General features: G+C 42.8%; 2 protein-coding genes and 1 pseudogene across 2 annotated transcripts; all 3 read left to right on the forward strand.

Annotated features, from left to right (window-relative positions):
• The first annotated feature begins 427 nt into the window (after positions 1 to 427).
• olfm4.2 (olfactomedin 4, tandem duplicate 2) lies at positions 428 to 2,169 on the forward strand. Its single transcript, XM_022208518.2, is given in 5 exon segments — positions 428 to 484; positions 587 to 754; positions 845 to 1,057; positions 1,149 to 1,290; positions 1,376 to 2,169. Coding segments are annotated over 5 exon segments (1,374 nt in total).
• A 333-nt stretch (positions 2,170 to 2,502) lies between these two features.
• On the forward strand, positions 2,503 to 4,784 carry LOC110961056 (olfactomedin-4-like; annotated as a pseudogene).
• A 680-nt stretch (positions 4,785 to 5,464) lies between these two features.
• Positions 5,465 to 11,462, forward strand: rps6kl1 (ribosomal protein S6 kinase-like 1). The gene is made up of 12 exons (XM_022208524.2): positions 5,465 to 5,591; positions 6,302 to 6,418; positions 6,605 to 6,778; positions 7,080 to 7,204; positions 7,480 to 7,572; positions 8,057 to 8,104; positions 8,531 to 8,663; positions 8,781 to 10,196; positions 10,280 to 10,369; positions 10,559 to 10,641; positions 10,737 to 10,832; positions 10,943 to 11,462. Exons 3-12 carry the CDS (start codon positions 6,643 to 6,645, stop codon positions 11,051 to 11,053), a joined length of 2,331 nt encoding a protein of 776 aa, XP_022064216.1. The 5' UTR covers positions 5,465 to 5,591; positions 6,302 to 6,418; positions 6,605 to 6,642; the 3' UTR covers positions 11,054 to 11,462.
• Positions 11,463 to 11,565: the final 103 nt, after the last annotated feature.

Here is an 11,565-nt window from a genome sequence, read left to right on the forward strand (position 1 = left end):
GTTTGATCTATACAGTATGACGATTCATAAATAGAATAGATGGTATGAAATCAAAATAAAATAAAATATTATGTGTCTATCTGCAGTTGTAATTGCTTCGTCCTGTCTTATAACACAGGCTAGGTCAGGCTACCAGACCATAAACATAAAACTGGTGCCAGAAACCACAACACATGGCATGTTTTTCATCCATACCACATTTACACGTCAAACCTGATGTGGTGCATTCTTCTTATCCTGCTTATTAAGAGCAAACAAGGACATTGCCTGCCACAGGCTACTTGTGAATAAACATCCGTGCTTGTAAAGAACTCAAACAATAACTATGTGAAGTGAAAAGGTGTCTCTCATAATCTGATAAGAACGGTCTTTAAAAACCGTCTGAGCAGGCCACTGGAGAGACATTCAAGAGGTGAATTGAGACACAATGCTGCCACTTCTGTCAGTTCTGTTGTTGCTCCTCAGTCCTGCTGTAGCCTGGATTGTAAGTGACTTTTATTTTCTGTTCTAACATACACAAAAGTCAATCATTTATTTAAATGAATGTGTTTGTTTGTTTGTTTCTTTTTCTTTTTTTCATTTTTAGCCAGTGAACGACTGGGAATCTGGAAGTGTGACCGCATCCGTGGGGGAGGCAGGGCAGTGTGTTTGTCATGTGTATCTGCCTGACACCACCTTCCCTGCTGACCGTGTTTAGCATATGCAAGAAGTCAGCGAGGATCTGATAGTGGAAGTGGACATTTACAAGAACAAGGTGCAGTAGGACCAACCAGTCACAGGAGGTCTGAAAAAGCATCCTGTTGCCAGATGTAGATATTGTTAACTTACTTTTTCACTCTTTCAGATGTTGAGTTATGAGGGAAAGCTGGAAGTCTATCTAAAGGAACTGAAGGACCTGACAGATAGGGTGTCCATACTGGAGAGCAGTTCTGAAAATTATATCAAACTGGACTTTGAGTTGCTCAGGATTGAGCTCAGAGAGTTTGAGGCTCTGGTGTCTCAGCTCAAATACTCCCTGAACTCCTCATCGCCCATATTCGACAGCCTCCACACAGAGGTGAAAGGTCCTTTTTTAAGCTACAAATAGCATAGAATCTCCTTTCTTTATTACAACACTGAATTTCCTCTTAATGTTTGTGTTGTTCTAGATCGTCAACATGACAAACATTGTGAACCAACTGGAGAGTTATGACCAGAGCAACCTTCTAGTGATTCGCTATGAGTTCGCTAAGCTGCAGAAGAAGTTGAAGGAGTGCCAGGAGGAGAGAGATTTTATCGAACCAGATATTGGTGATACAACTACCCAAGGTGATGGATATTAGTGTACAGTTGATGTTTTTGCAAAACATTGCCAATGTGTTTTGTTTCTTTCCAGGCAACTGCAATCACACAGGAATCCTGAGCATCAGCAAACCAGTGGTGATCCAGCTCAATGCTCACTTGGCTCCAAGTTACCAGTATGGCGACTGGGGAAAATACTCCAAACCTCTTCGAGGTTATGAGTCCATGTACTTCTATGGTGCATCCAGTACTCCTGCAGCCGATGCCTTCTGTTTGTACTCTAACTATGACAAACTCATTCTGCGGTCTGCATTCAAAACCCATTCCTTATCCAGTTCATCGACAGCTACTGGAAACAATTACATTGTTCATGGTAATGCTGTATATTATCAGCACAACAGTCCTTTCAGCATGACCAAACTGAATCTGACCAGCTCCGCATTTGAGTACAGAGTGATTCCAGCTGCTAGTGCAAGGTTCTCTTACAGTTATTCAGCTAATCAGAACCTGGATTTTTCAGCTGATGAAATTGGGTTGTGGGTAATGTATGCCTCAGAGGAGAGCAAAGGTAAGATAGTCCTTGCTAAAATACATGAGAAATCTTTTGGCATTGAGAATGAGTGGAAGACTGGTGCGTTCAAGGAGTTAGCAGGCAACGCTTTCGTGGCCTGTGGAGTAATGTATGTCACCAGGTCAGTGGATCTCAGCAATGAAGAGATCTTCTATGCATTTGACACCAAGACTGGGGAGGAGAAACAGCTCAGCATTCCCTTCCAGAAGTTCCAGCAGGCATACTCCAACCTGCACTACAATCCCACCGATCAGAAGCTGTACATGTACAACAACGGCTACTATGTCACCTACAATGTGAGATTTGACAAAGAATGATTCCATCTCTTTGAGATCCACCGTCTTGTGATTGATACGATTGATCTGCACTTAGTTGTTGACATGAAGTCCAAAGAAGCTATGTTCTGTAATACATAGACTTTTTACCGTCTTTCATGAATAAAATCAAGTTGAAGCATTGAAATAATGTCAGTTCCCTTCATTGTATCAACATATAAATAATATAAAGTTAGTAATGCATAAAATAAGTGCATGATTTCAATTTCCAGAAACTAAAAAGAACCAATTAAAGCAGCATGCAGTGCGAGTTACTGCAATTACCTCATACTGTAGCATCAGCTAAATGATGTATATAGGACTATTATATATTACATGTCCATTGAAAGTCAGTGTGTCAGTCTGTTTGACTCTTGTCTTTAAATGTCTGATTACATTCATATGACAGATTGAAGACTGAAGTAGCCTCAGGTCACATTTAACAACAGAAGCAGAGAACCCAGACATACTATAGCAGGAGGTAAATTATCATCATTCAGAGTGATTAAACAAATAAATACTAAAACAATAAAACTACTGCATTAAATATGGCAGTGGTCTTTTAAAAAAAATACTGAACTTTGACCATTACTTGCACTGAATACATAATATTGTTACCAAAAATATCCACCCATTCATTATCTATACACCACTTAATCCTCATTAGGATTGCGGGGGGGCTTGGAGTCTGTCCCAGCTGACTGAGGTCAAAGGCATGGGACATCCTGGACAGGTCACCAGTCTATTACAGGGCTACACATAGAGACAAACAAGTACACTCACATTCACACCTACAGACAATTTACCAATTAACCTTAGCATGCTTTTAGACTGTGTGAGGAAGCAAGAATACCCAGAGAAAACCCACACATCCACAGGGAGAACATGCAAACTGCATGCAGAAAGATCCCAGGCTGGGACGCAAGCTGAGGATCTTCTAGCTGCGAGGCGACAGTGCTAACCAAGACACTATGCAGCCCTACCATGAAGATATTTTCTCAAATAAAGTTAAGATTTAGCAGATTTTTTTAAAGTTAGACTTATCTTTAAGCCTCAGCAGATTATTCTGCTACTGTTTACTCTCTTCTTACATACATGTATAAGGCTTATTAATAATAATAATAATAGTACCAATCAGACCACAATGATGTAACATCGAATAAAACAGTGTTTTTGTGTTTAACCAGCTCCATTAAAGTCCATTAAAATAGACAATAAGAAATGGACTTAAAACATTAACAATCACAGATTCTTTGGTGGAAAATCAAAACAATGTTTGATTTTTGATTTTTATTTTGTTAATCTATCTTGACTTGTAATTATGTTGTTAAAATAAATTATATAATTCAACTGCATAACTGCGGTATATGAACTAGTAAGAGTGTGTTGTTCAGCTTACACACTATCAGGACAAACTGTAAATCTTTTGGGAGAACTGAAGGACCTGACAGTTCGTGTCCATGCTGAACACCAGCCCTGAAAGCTCAATCAAACTGGACTTTTAGTTGCTGAGGATCGAGCTCAGAGAGTTTGAGGCTCTGGTGTCTGAGCTCAGATACTCCTTGGTCATGCTGGACTTCCTGTATATGGAGGCGTTAAGAGTTTAAGACTCAGCCTAATTGTGTCTGGGATTTTATTGATTATGCGCTAACTGTATCTATTTGTGTCAGATTCACAACACAACCCTGACTGTAAATCAGCTGGAGATTTGAGACAAGAACAGCCTGGAAGTGATCTGCATTGAGTTTGCAAAACTGCAGAGGAAACTGGAGGAGTGGAGGAGAAAAAGCTCATTAGGTCTGATAGTGAGTACATTAGACACTTGTAAACAGGCTGCATGTGTGACAGTAATAGAAACTTTAAAAAAAAGAATCCCAGGCAACTGCAATCACACAGGAATTTTGAGTGTCAACAGGCCAATAGTTCTGCTAATAAATGCTCATTTGAACTCAGGTTATGATTATGTAGGCGGGGGAAAGATTCCAGATATTTAAGAGGTTTTGAGTTGATGCACTGGTAAGGTCCATACTTAAAGCACATGAATTGTATTTGTATACTATGATAAACTCATCCTGCTGCAAGACTATGAATGTATCAGTAATTATAGCATTGTTCATGGTAACATCATCTATTAACGGTCTGCTAATCTGTTCAGAACATCGGAAATAAATCTAACTTCTCCTGTTTTTTGTCACAGAGAAATCACAAAAGCAACCAAAAGATTCGCTTACACTTATTCACCAAAACAGTACCTAGACTTTTCAGCAGATGGGAAAGTATCGTGGGTAATGTATGCCACAGAGGGGGCCAAGTGCAAAAATGTGGTTGCTAGGATAGACGAGAAATCCTTTGGTATGGAGAATGAATGGACCGTCAGTGCCTTGAAGCCTCTAGTGGGGAATGCATTCATGGTGTGTGAAGTCATGTATGCCAGCAGTCCACGGGATCTGAACACAGAAAAGATCTATTACTCATATGACACTGAGACTGTGGAGGAGAAATACACAAGGGTATCTCTTCAGAAATTTCAAGAGACATTTGTCAACCCGCACTACAATGTCTACATGTACAACACTCACTGTTATGTGTCCTATAATGTGAGGTTTGACAATGAATGATGCCTCTTGTTCTTGTTCTATACTGTGATTGATAGAAATGATTTTCACTCAGAAGTTGATATCTGTGTCCACTTTATTGTTTCTGGGGAAAAAAACAACAACTGAGCATTCAAATGAATGTCCGTTCTTCTGTCATGAGTGAGTGAATGAGTAAATATTTCAGAATGGCTGCTGAAAACTGGCACATAAGACCCCTCCTTTTTTGCTTTATGGGTAAGTTTCTGATCTCAGACCCCTCTCTTCATCCTCTCTCAGTGCCAAGCTGGAGTTTCCTCCCCCTTCTGTAAGCCGACCCTCCCTTGGGGAGCAAGGCGACTCTCCTTTGTGCTGAGGTTTGGAGCCTGGCTCCATCTGGTACTGAGCACCAACACCCAGCAGATTACAGATCCTGGGCAGGGTGATCCCTTCACTCAGAGTCAGACATCTAACATACACAGCAACTATTATATAAAATGAGTAATTTTCAATGCAATATCTCAGTAGGATACTCTACAATCTGAGCACAATCCATTTTGGAAGTAAAAACTCAGTGCTAAAGATGGCCTTCAGTCTGTGCACACAAAAACAGCACTGTCCCTTTAAATCTCCCAGCATCTGTCAGGATGAGAGGGGGGGAAGTGAGCGCCTTGTGTGAAATGGTACCCTAAAGTGACATCATGCTTAGCCAATCAGCAGCCTCGCCTGTGCTCTCTCCTCCTCTCCCGCTCCTGGGATGTGTTCTGGCTGCTGAAGACACGACTGCTGCTGCTGATGCTGCTGATGCTGCTGCTGGGGTGGAGGGTCCAGGCCATGCTCGCCTCACATCAGGTACAGGGCGCGTATCTGCGCGTGTGCTCCTGTTTTCTGTGTTATTTGTGCATGTATTTGTCATGATCAGCTGCTAACTGCCTGCTCTGGCTGTGGAAATGCATGCTGAAAGGGTGATGGATAATGGAGGGGACTAAAGATGGCTTTGTGTGTTTCATCACACTCCTAAGATGATGTCGCCTCCATGGCTGTAACCAGGATGGGGTGTGTTCAGTTTTTGGCTAAGCTGGGAAAAAGGAAACATTAGATTTTCATGTATGGGAGGTTTTGTTGTCAGCAATGTCTTTTAGTGTCAGACTGGTTTATATGTCAAATTCAGGGCATGATAGTATTGGTTTGCCACATTCTTTTTCATGTATTTGGAAATAATCCATTTTATGTGACTTATGTGAGTGTGTGGGTGGAAGACTGCAGTAGTGTGGCATATACAGACACATATTTTTGTAGCATGTATCATTAGGATAATGTAGGAAATGTTGGGTGTGGACACCTTCCCCAGATGGAGTTTTGGGTTTTAGTCACGCTGTAAGGACAAATATTGTAATTACCCCGAGACGTGCAACAATGTGCGTCGTTGCTCTTAGTCATCCGTCTGTCTTCTTGGACATTTGCAGCTCTGATCCTTTCCATTCATCAGAAATAGTATACACAGGCTTGTACTCACTTCCTGTTCTGCTCTGAAGGTTAACTCTTTGCTTCCACTGACTCAGATGATCATGCTCTGCTGCAAAGACCTGAGCCTTGGAGTCACCGGGGGCAGACACGCACCAAGCCCAGTGACAACACACAGACATGCGTCCTGCTGTTGATAAGACCAAGGAGCAAAGGTGAGTCCCAGACGAAACAGTTTCTGTGATTGGATACACTTAAAGAGCCGAACGGCAGCAGCGTGATTCACTCGACATTCAGTTTCTGTTTCTAATCTAATCAAATGTCTTAAGTGTTCATATCTTGACTGTGTCTGAATTTAGCCCTCCTCAGTAGTAATGTCCAACTTCTTATGCTGTACACAGGCCCATCTGGACCTTGACTGGTCCTAAGCAAGGCAGCGATGGCAAAGCGAGATTACCTGGTGGAGGCAGCCAAGCAGATCCGCATGGCGCTGGATAGTGAGGTCAATGAAGACTATGAGGCAGCTTTCAGTTACTACAAGAATGGGGTGGACTTACTGCTGAATGGGGTTCAGTGTAAGTGGACATTTTGCCTATAATGTGATCAGGAAATATGAAGTTGACTGGTTGCACAACACATGTAATGGGAACATGTGGACTAGAATAAAAAGAGGAAGCAACAAACTAAAGGTTCAGTATTGATTTGTTTGCCAGTCTCACTAGTGTCAACAGTTAGCTGAGTGTTACTGTTTCTTATCCTTATCAAAGGCCAAAGGTGAAGTCAGGACAGAGGCTCGTCTGCCCCACTTTACTATATTCTCAGAGCTGCTGTAGTGTTCTTTATTACTGGTGTCAGATAGAGTTTACTGTCTTACAGTGGATCCAAACAAAGACCGGCGGGAGGCTGTGAAGAGGAAGACAACCCAGTATCTGAAGAGAGCCGAGGAAATCTTTATCACACATCTACAGGATAATCTAGGAAAAGGGAGCTCTCATTTAGGGGTAAGACGATCATCCTTTACTACCAATTATGCCAAGAAACTGACTATTCTGTGTGTACAGTTGAGGCATATTTACTGGTCTATGTTAATCTAATACTGGATAAATTGTATCAAAATGTCACCATTTCTGGCTTGTTCTCATGTTGAAGGAACACAAAAGAGCTTTTCCACTACCTGCTGTCACATAAGAAGCCTAATTTACCCTCACAATTTTGCACCTCTTCCTGTCAGTGTTACTTCATTACGCTGTAGCTGGGATCTTGTTTTCATTTTCAGGGCTACAGCAGTCTGAGATTCCGTCCAATCAGACACTTGAGTTCACCCGTAGAGGATCTGGAGATGTGTAAGGTGGTGGGAGTGACCGATAAGGTACAATACACTTTTATATTGTATATTTATATAGAACCATTTGATTAGGTACACCTGAGAAACTGAATGTAATGTCATCCAGTCCAGCAGCTTGGCCATAAGTTCTACATTTACTAAGTTTCTACAGCTTCAGTGTTGTTGACATCGTCATAATGTTTTATGTTTATTGGCGAGGTCAGAGTGGGAAAAATAGAAACTCTTCATTTAATGACTTTTTGTGGGAATTTTGCCTTAATATTTGATAGAAGCTGCAGATAAAGACAGGGAATGTGGGAAAAGAGAGCAGGAGAATGACATGGAGCAAAGTTCAACATTTGTGTCCATGTGTTGTGCATCCTAAATCTTGACATAAGAAGCTCTTACTCCTGACAGGAAACAATGAAAGTGTAAATGATCAATCACGAGAACTGTTGTAGTAAAATATGCTGTAATTTACCTGCTTTCCTGTGGTAGAATGAGGATGTTATTTTTTTTCATTCCAAAGGTCCTGATTGTCCAAAGTATGATCAACAAAGAGACGTTTGTTGTGAAGGTGAGTACGCACTACATAAGTGGAGGGATATTTAAGAAACACGACTACTGGTCAACTTTTCACTGGTAATGGAGATGTTTACGGGGTTGTCGTCTGGCAGCGAGCCAGTCGGTGTATTCAGTGGCAGGCCAGTCGATGGAAGCCCTCTCCATCCTGTCTCCCTGAGTATCACCGTACATTGATCTGCCTGAGAGCTCTCACCCTTTTAGCTAGTGCAAGCGCACCTCAAATTTCAGTGACCAGAGAGACGTGGCAACAGACAGGCACTCATTCCTGAAGAGAAAATCCAAGCAGCAGTCATATTTTTCTTGTAACCATGTCTGAATGAATGCATATGTTTTTTATGTACTAATGCACCTTTCAAAAAAAAAAATTCATTTTTCCCTTTCTGAATAGAAGAATCATTATTTAAATGTGTTCTTGCAGAGTTTGGTGAAGTCGAGCTGGGAGAGCAGGGACCAGCCAACCATCATTCCTCAAGGGGTGCCATACATGGTGAAGCTGCTAAGATATTATGTCAGTGAGGATGCTGTGTACCTACATCTTGAGCATGTCAAAGGTGAGCTGTTCACTGCTTTCAATGCCGCTGGAACAAAGATGGATTTTGAAGCTTGTGTCTCTCAGTATTTTCTCTTACCAAGCATTTAAATAAGGCAACTTTCTGGTTTTGTTCTAGGTGGGAGGCTCTTCTCCAAGCTGCACAAGCTGAAAAACGAGAAAGCCAAGGAGCACCCGGAATGCTTCACTTCTGGCCAGCACAGCATCAAGCTGAAGACCAGCCACACCTCACCCACAATCAGCACAGACTACCAGCACAACAGCAGACAGAGCACAGCGGGGATTCCAGAAAAACTAAGCGATGAGAGCCCAGATACAGACTTCATAACCTCATGGGACGAGACTCAGCAGCGACTGGAAAGCTGTGGGACTCACTCCTACATCGAAGAGACAGGCTGCCTGCAGAACACTCGCTCTGCAGCGTCGTTTTATACCAAGCTCGATCGGCTAACTCTGCATTCTGGCCCGACGAGGACACAAGTCAATACCCACATCCATCCACCAGCTCCCAGTTTGTGTTTGCACTCCAGTGAAACTCAGGAAAAGCCTGCGCTTCCGCTCTCATGCGCTCGTGTCAGTCAAGCTCTTGATGTCATGTCGGAACTCCATAAAAAGAAACCAGTGATGGGACTGATAGAGTGCAGCTCTGATTTCGAAGTGGCTTGGAAAGCTGCAGATCCAGCGCACAACTGTGAGAAAATCAACCCCTATGCAGTGACTGACAGTGTTTTACCAAGCACACTAGGACAAACTGCACCTCATACAAATCAGACCTCATTTACGAAAGCGGGATCGCCAAACAGTGAAAATAACGGTTTGAGTTCCTCGCCTGCCATTTTGCATCTTCCTCTCCATTGCCAAACCCAGATCCGAGGCAGGGCATCGTGGGATACCAACGGCTCTCACCAGGGATCTGTTCTAAGTGGAACCTCTGCAGAAGTAGTTACGGACTCAAAGCAGGACAGCAGCAGTCCCAATGCAGAAGAAAGAAATGGAATGATCGTCCTCAGGAGCACAGACAGAGCAGTGTTCTCTGACCACACTGAAACAAAGACCACCTCAGAAAGTTCTTGGCCTTCCTCTGCCTCCCTCTGCCACAGCGTTGGAGTAAAACAAGGGACATATAAATTACAAAGGGAAACATGTTCTACTGTGGCAAAAGAAGGTGTAGAGGAGGCCTGTGAGCTCATTAGTCCTGGAGAAAAGAAATCATTTGTAGACTGGTTCTCCTCTGGCCCTGCTGGAAGTCCACCTAACACGGGGAGAGAAGATGTGGATGCTTTCCTTAAACCAGAAGCACCAGAGGGGCAGGTAGACGACCAGATCATAGAGGTGGACGGCTGGTGCCACTTGCCTCGGTTCCCCGTCAAACCCTCCAGGCCAGCGGATAAGACCATGCAGACCTGCTGGGGGCTTCCCGAAGCAGAGGTGCGTGTCTGGGGGGCACAGATCCTGTTGGCCCTGGAGAGCCTGCATCAGCAAGGCATCCTGTGTCGGGATCTCAACCCTAGAAACATTCTGCTCACCAGCAACGGTGAGTCCATTAAGTAACTGTAAAGGAGAATATGAAGAAAACAGCTATATTTATGAGTTTAACTTGCTGTAATGTTTTCACAGGGAAGGTGTGTTTGACTTTTTTCAGCCAGTGGAGCGAGGTTCAGTCAGAGATCAGCTCCAAAGCAATGGAACAGATGTACTGTGCTCCAGGTAAAGCTCACTCTAAGGGGCCAACAGGGCTTACTCCTTGGAGTAACCTGCCACCTAGTGGTGACATGCAATTGGCCCACTTTATTCTAAATAAAATGTGAAGCAGCTCACACTTAAAGGGAATTAAAAAAAATACAAGCTTTCCATGACACCTGAATGAAACTAACTCAGCCCATTGCATGTTGACAGAAATCGGTGGGGTGTCGAGGATTACAGAAGCTTGTGATTGGTGGAGTCTTGGGGCTTTGCTGTTTGAACTTCTAACAGGAATGGTAGGTGAAATGTCCTATTCAAAGTAATCTGCAACTGTTTTGTATTCATCCCTACAAACTATGATATTTGGTAATGGCTTCTCATCCTCCTCCAGCCGCTGTGGCAGCTCCATCCAGCAGGAATCCACTCCCACACCCAGCTGCTCATCCCCGACCACCTGAGCACTGCAGCTGCGTCTCTGCTCACCGAGGTTAGATTTTAGGCTTGAAACACCCACAAGGCTTCTGTTCTAAATATACACACCAACACGCTGACATTTAATCTCCCGGTATCTGCACTTTGCATTAAACCACTCTGCAGCTGCTTCAGTTCGACGCTGGCTATCGCCTGGGTTCTGGAGGTGGAGGTGTAAGCGACATCAAGTGTCATCCCTTCTTCTGCGGAGTCTCCTGGAAAGCTCTGAGCTGCTAGAAGGAGCGACTGATTCCTGCGTGCTGCATTTGAAGATGAACACTCAGCTGAATACGAGCATCCTAATACGCCCCAGACGGATGTAGCACCAGATACTGTTTTCAGTCGCATTTTGTGCTTCCCAAAGAAAAAAAATGATATAATAAAAACTGAAACTACTGAACGATGTCCCACAGAAAACAAAGAGATCTATTACTTTACACATCTGACGCTCATATGGAAACTTAAGGATGCAAGTGAAGCAAATTTGATAAGTTTTACACATGAGCAGATGAACTTCATTATCACCATGCATGAGAACTGATGCCACCTAAAACGTAATTGTGACAATTTCAAATTTTTGGACGATCTACTATCAGTTATTATATAAAGACAATGAGGCAATAAATTGTTTCATCTTCTTTGCATATTCCCGAGAGTACGCTTTGGTTTTTTTTAAAGCCTTGTTTTTTTGGGTTATCGGTAAGAAAAAGGCCATTTCTGAAGTATTTCTAAAGGTGACATGTTAACCT

The sequence above is a fragment of the Acanthochromis polyacanthus genome, chromosome 1, assembly GCF_021347895.1.
Source record: "Acanthochromis polyacanthus isolate Apoly-LR-REF ecotype Palm Island chromosome 1, KAUST_Apoly_ChrSc, whole genome shotgun sequence".
Lineage (NCBI taxonomy): Eukaryota > Metazoa > Chordata > Actinopteri > Pomacentridae > Acanthochromis > Acanthochromis polyacanthus.

Bases quoted from the DNA above. Each gene is read 5' to 3' on its own strand.
- rps6kl1 (XM_022208524.2), top strand. From the start codon at position 6,643: ATGGCAAAGCGAGATTACCTGGTGGAGGCAGCCAAGCAGATCCGCATG. The intron at 8,664-8,780 runs GTGAGCTGTTCA...GTTTTGTTCTAG, and splicing joins ACATCTTGAGCATGTCAAAG to GTGGGAGGCTCTTCTCCAAG. The intron at 10,197-10,279 runs GTGAGTCCATTA...ATGTTTTCACAG, and splicing joins CATTCTGCTCACCAGCAACG to GGAAGGTGTGTTTGACTTTT.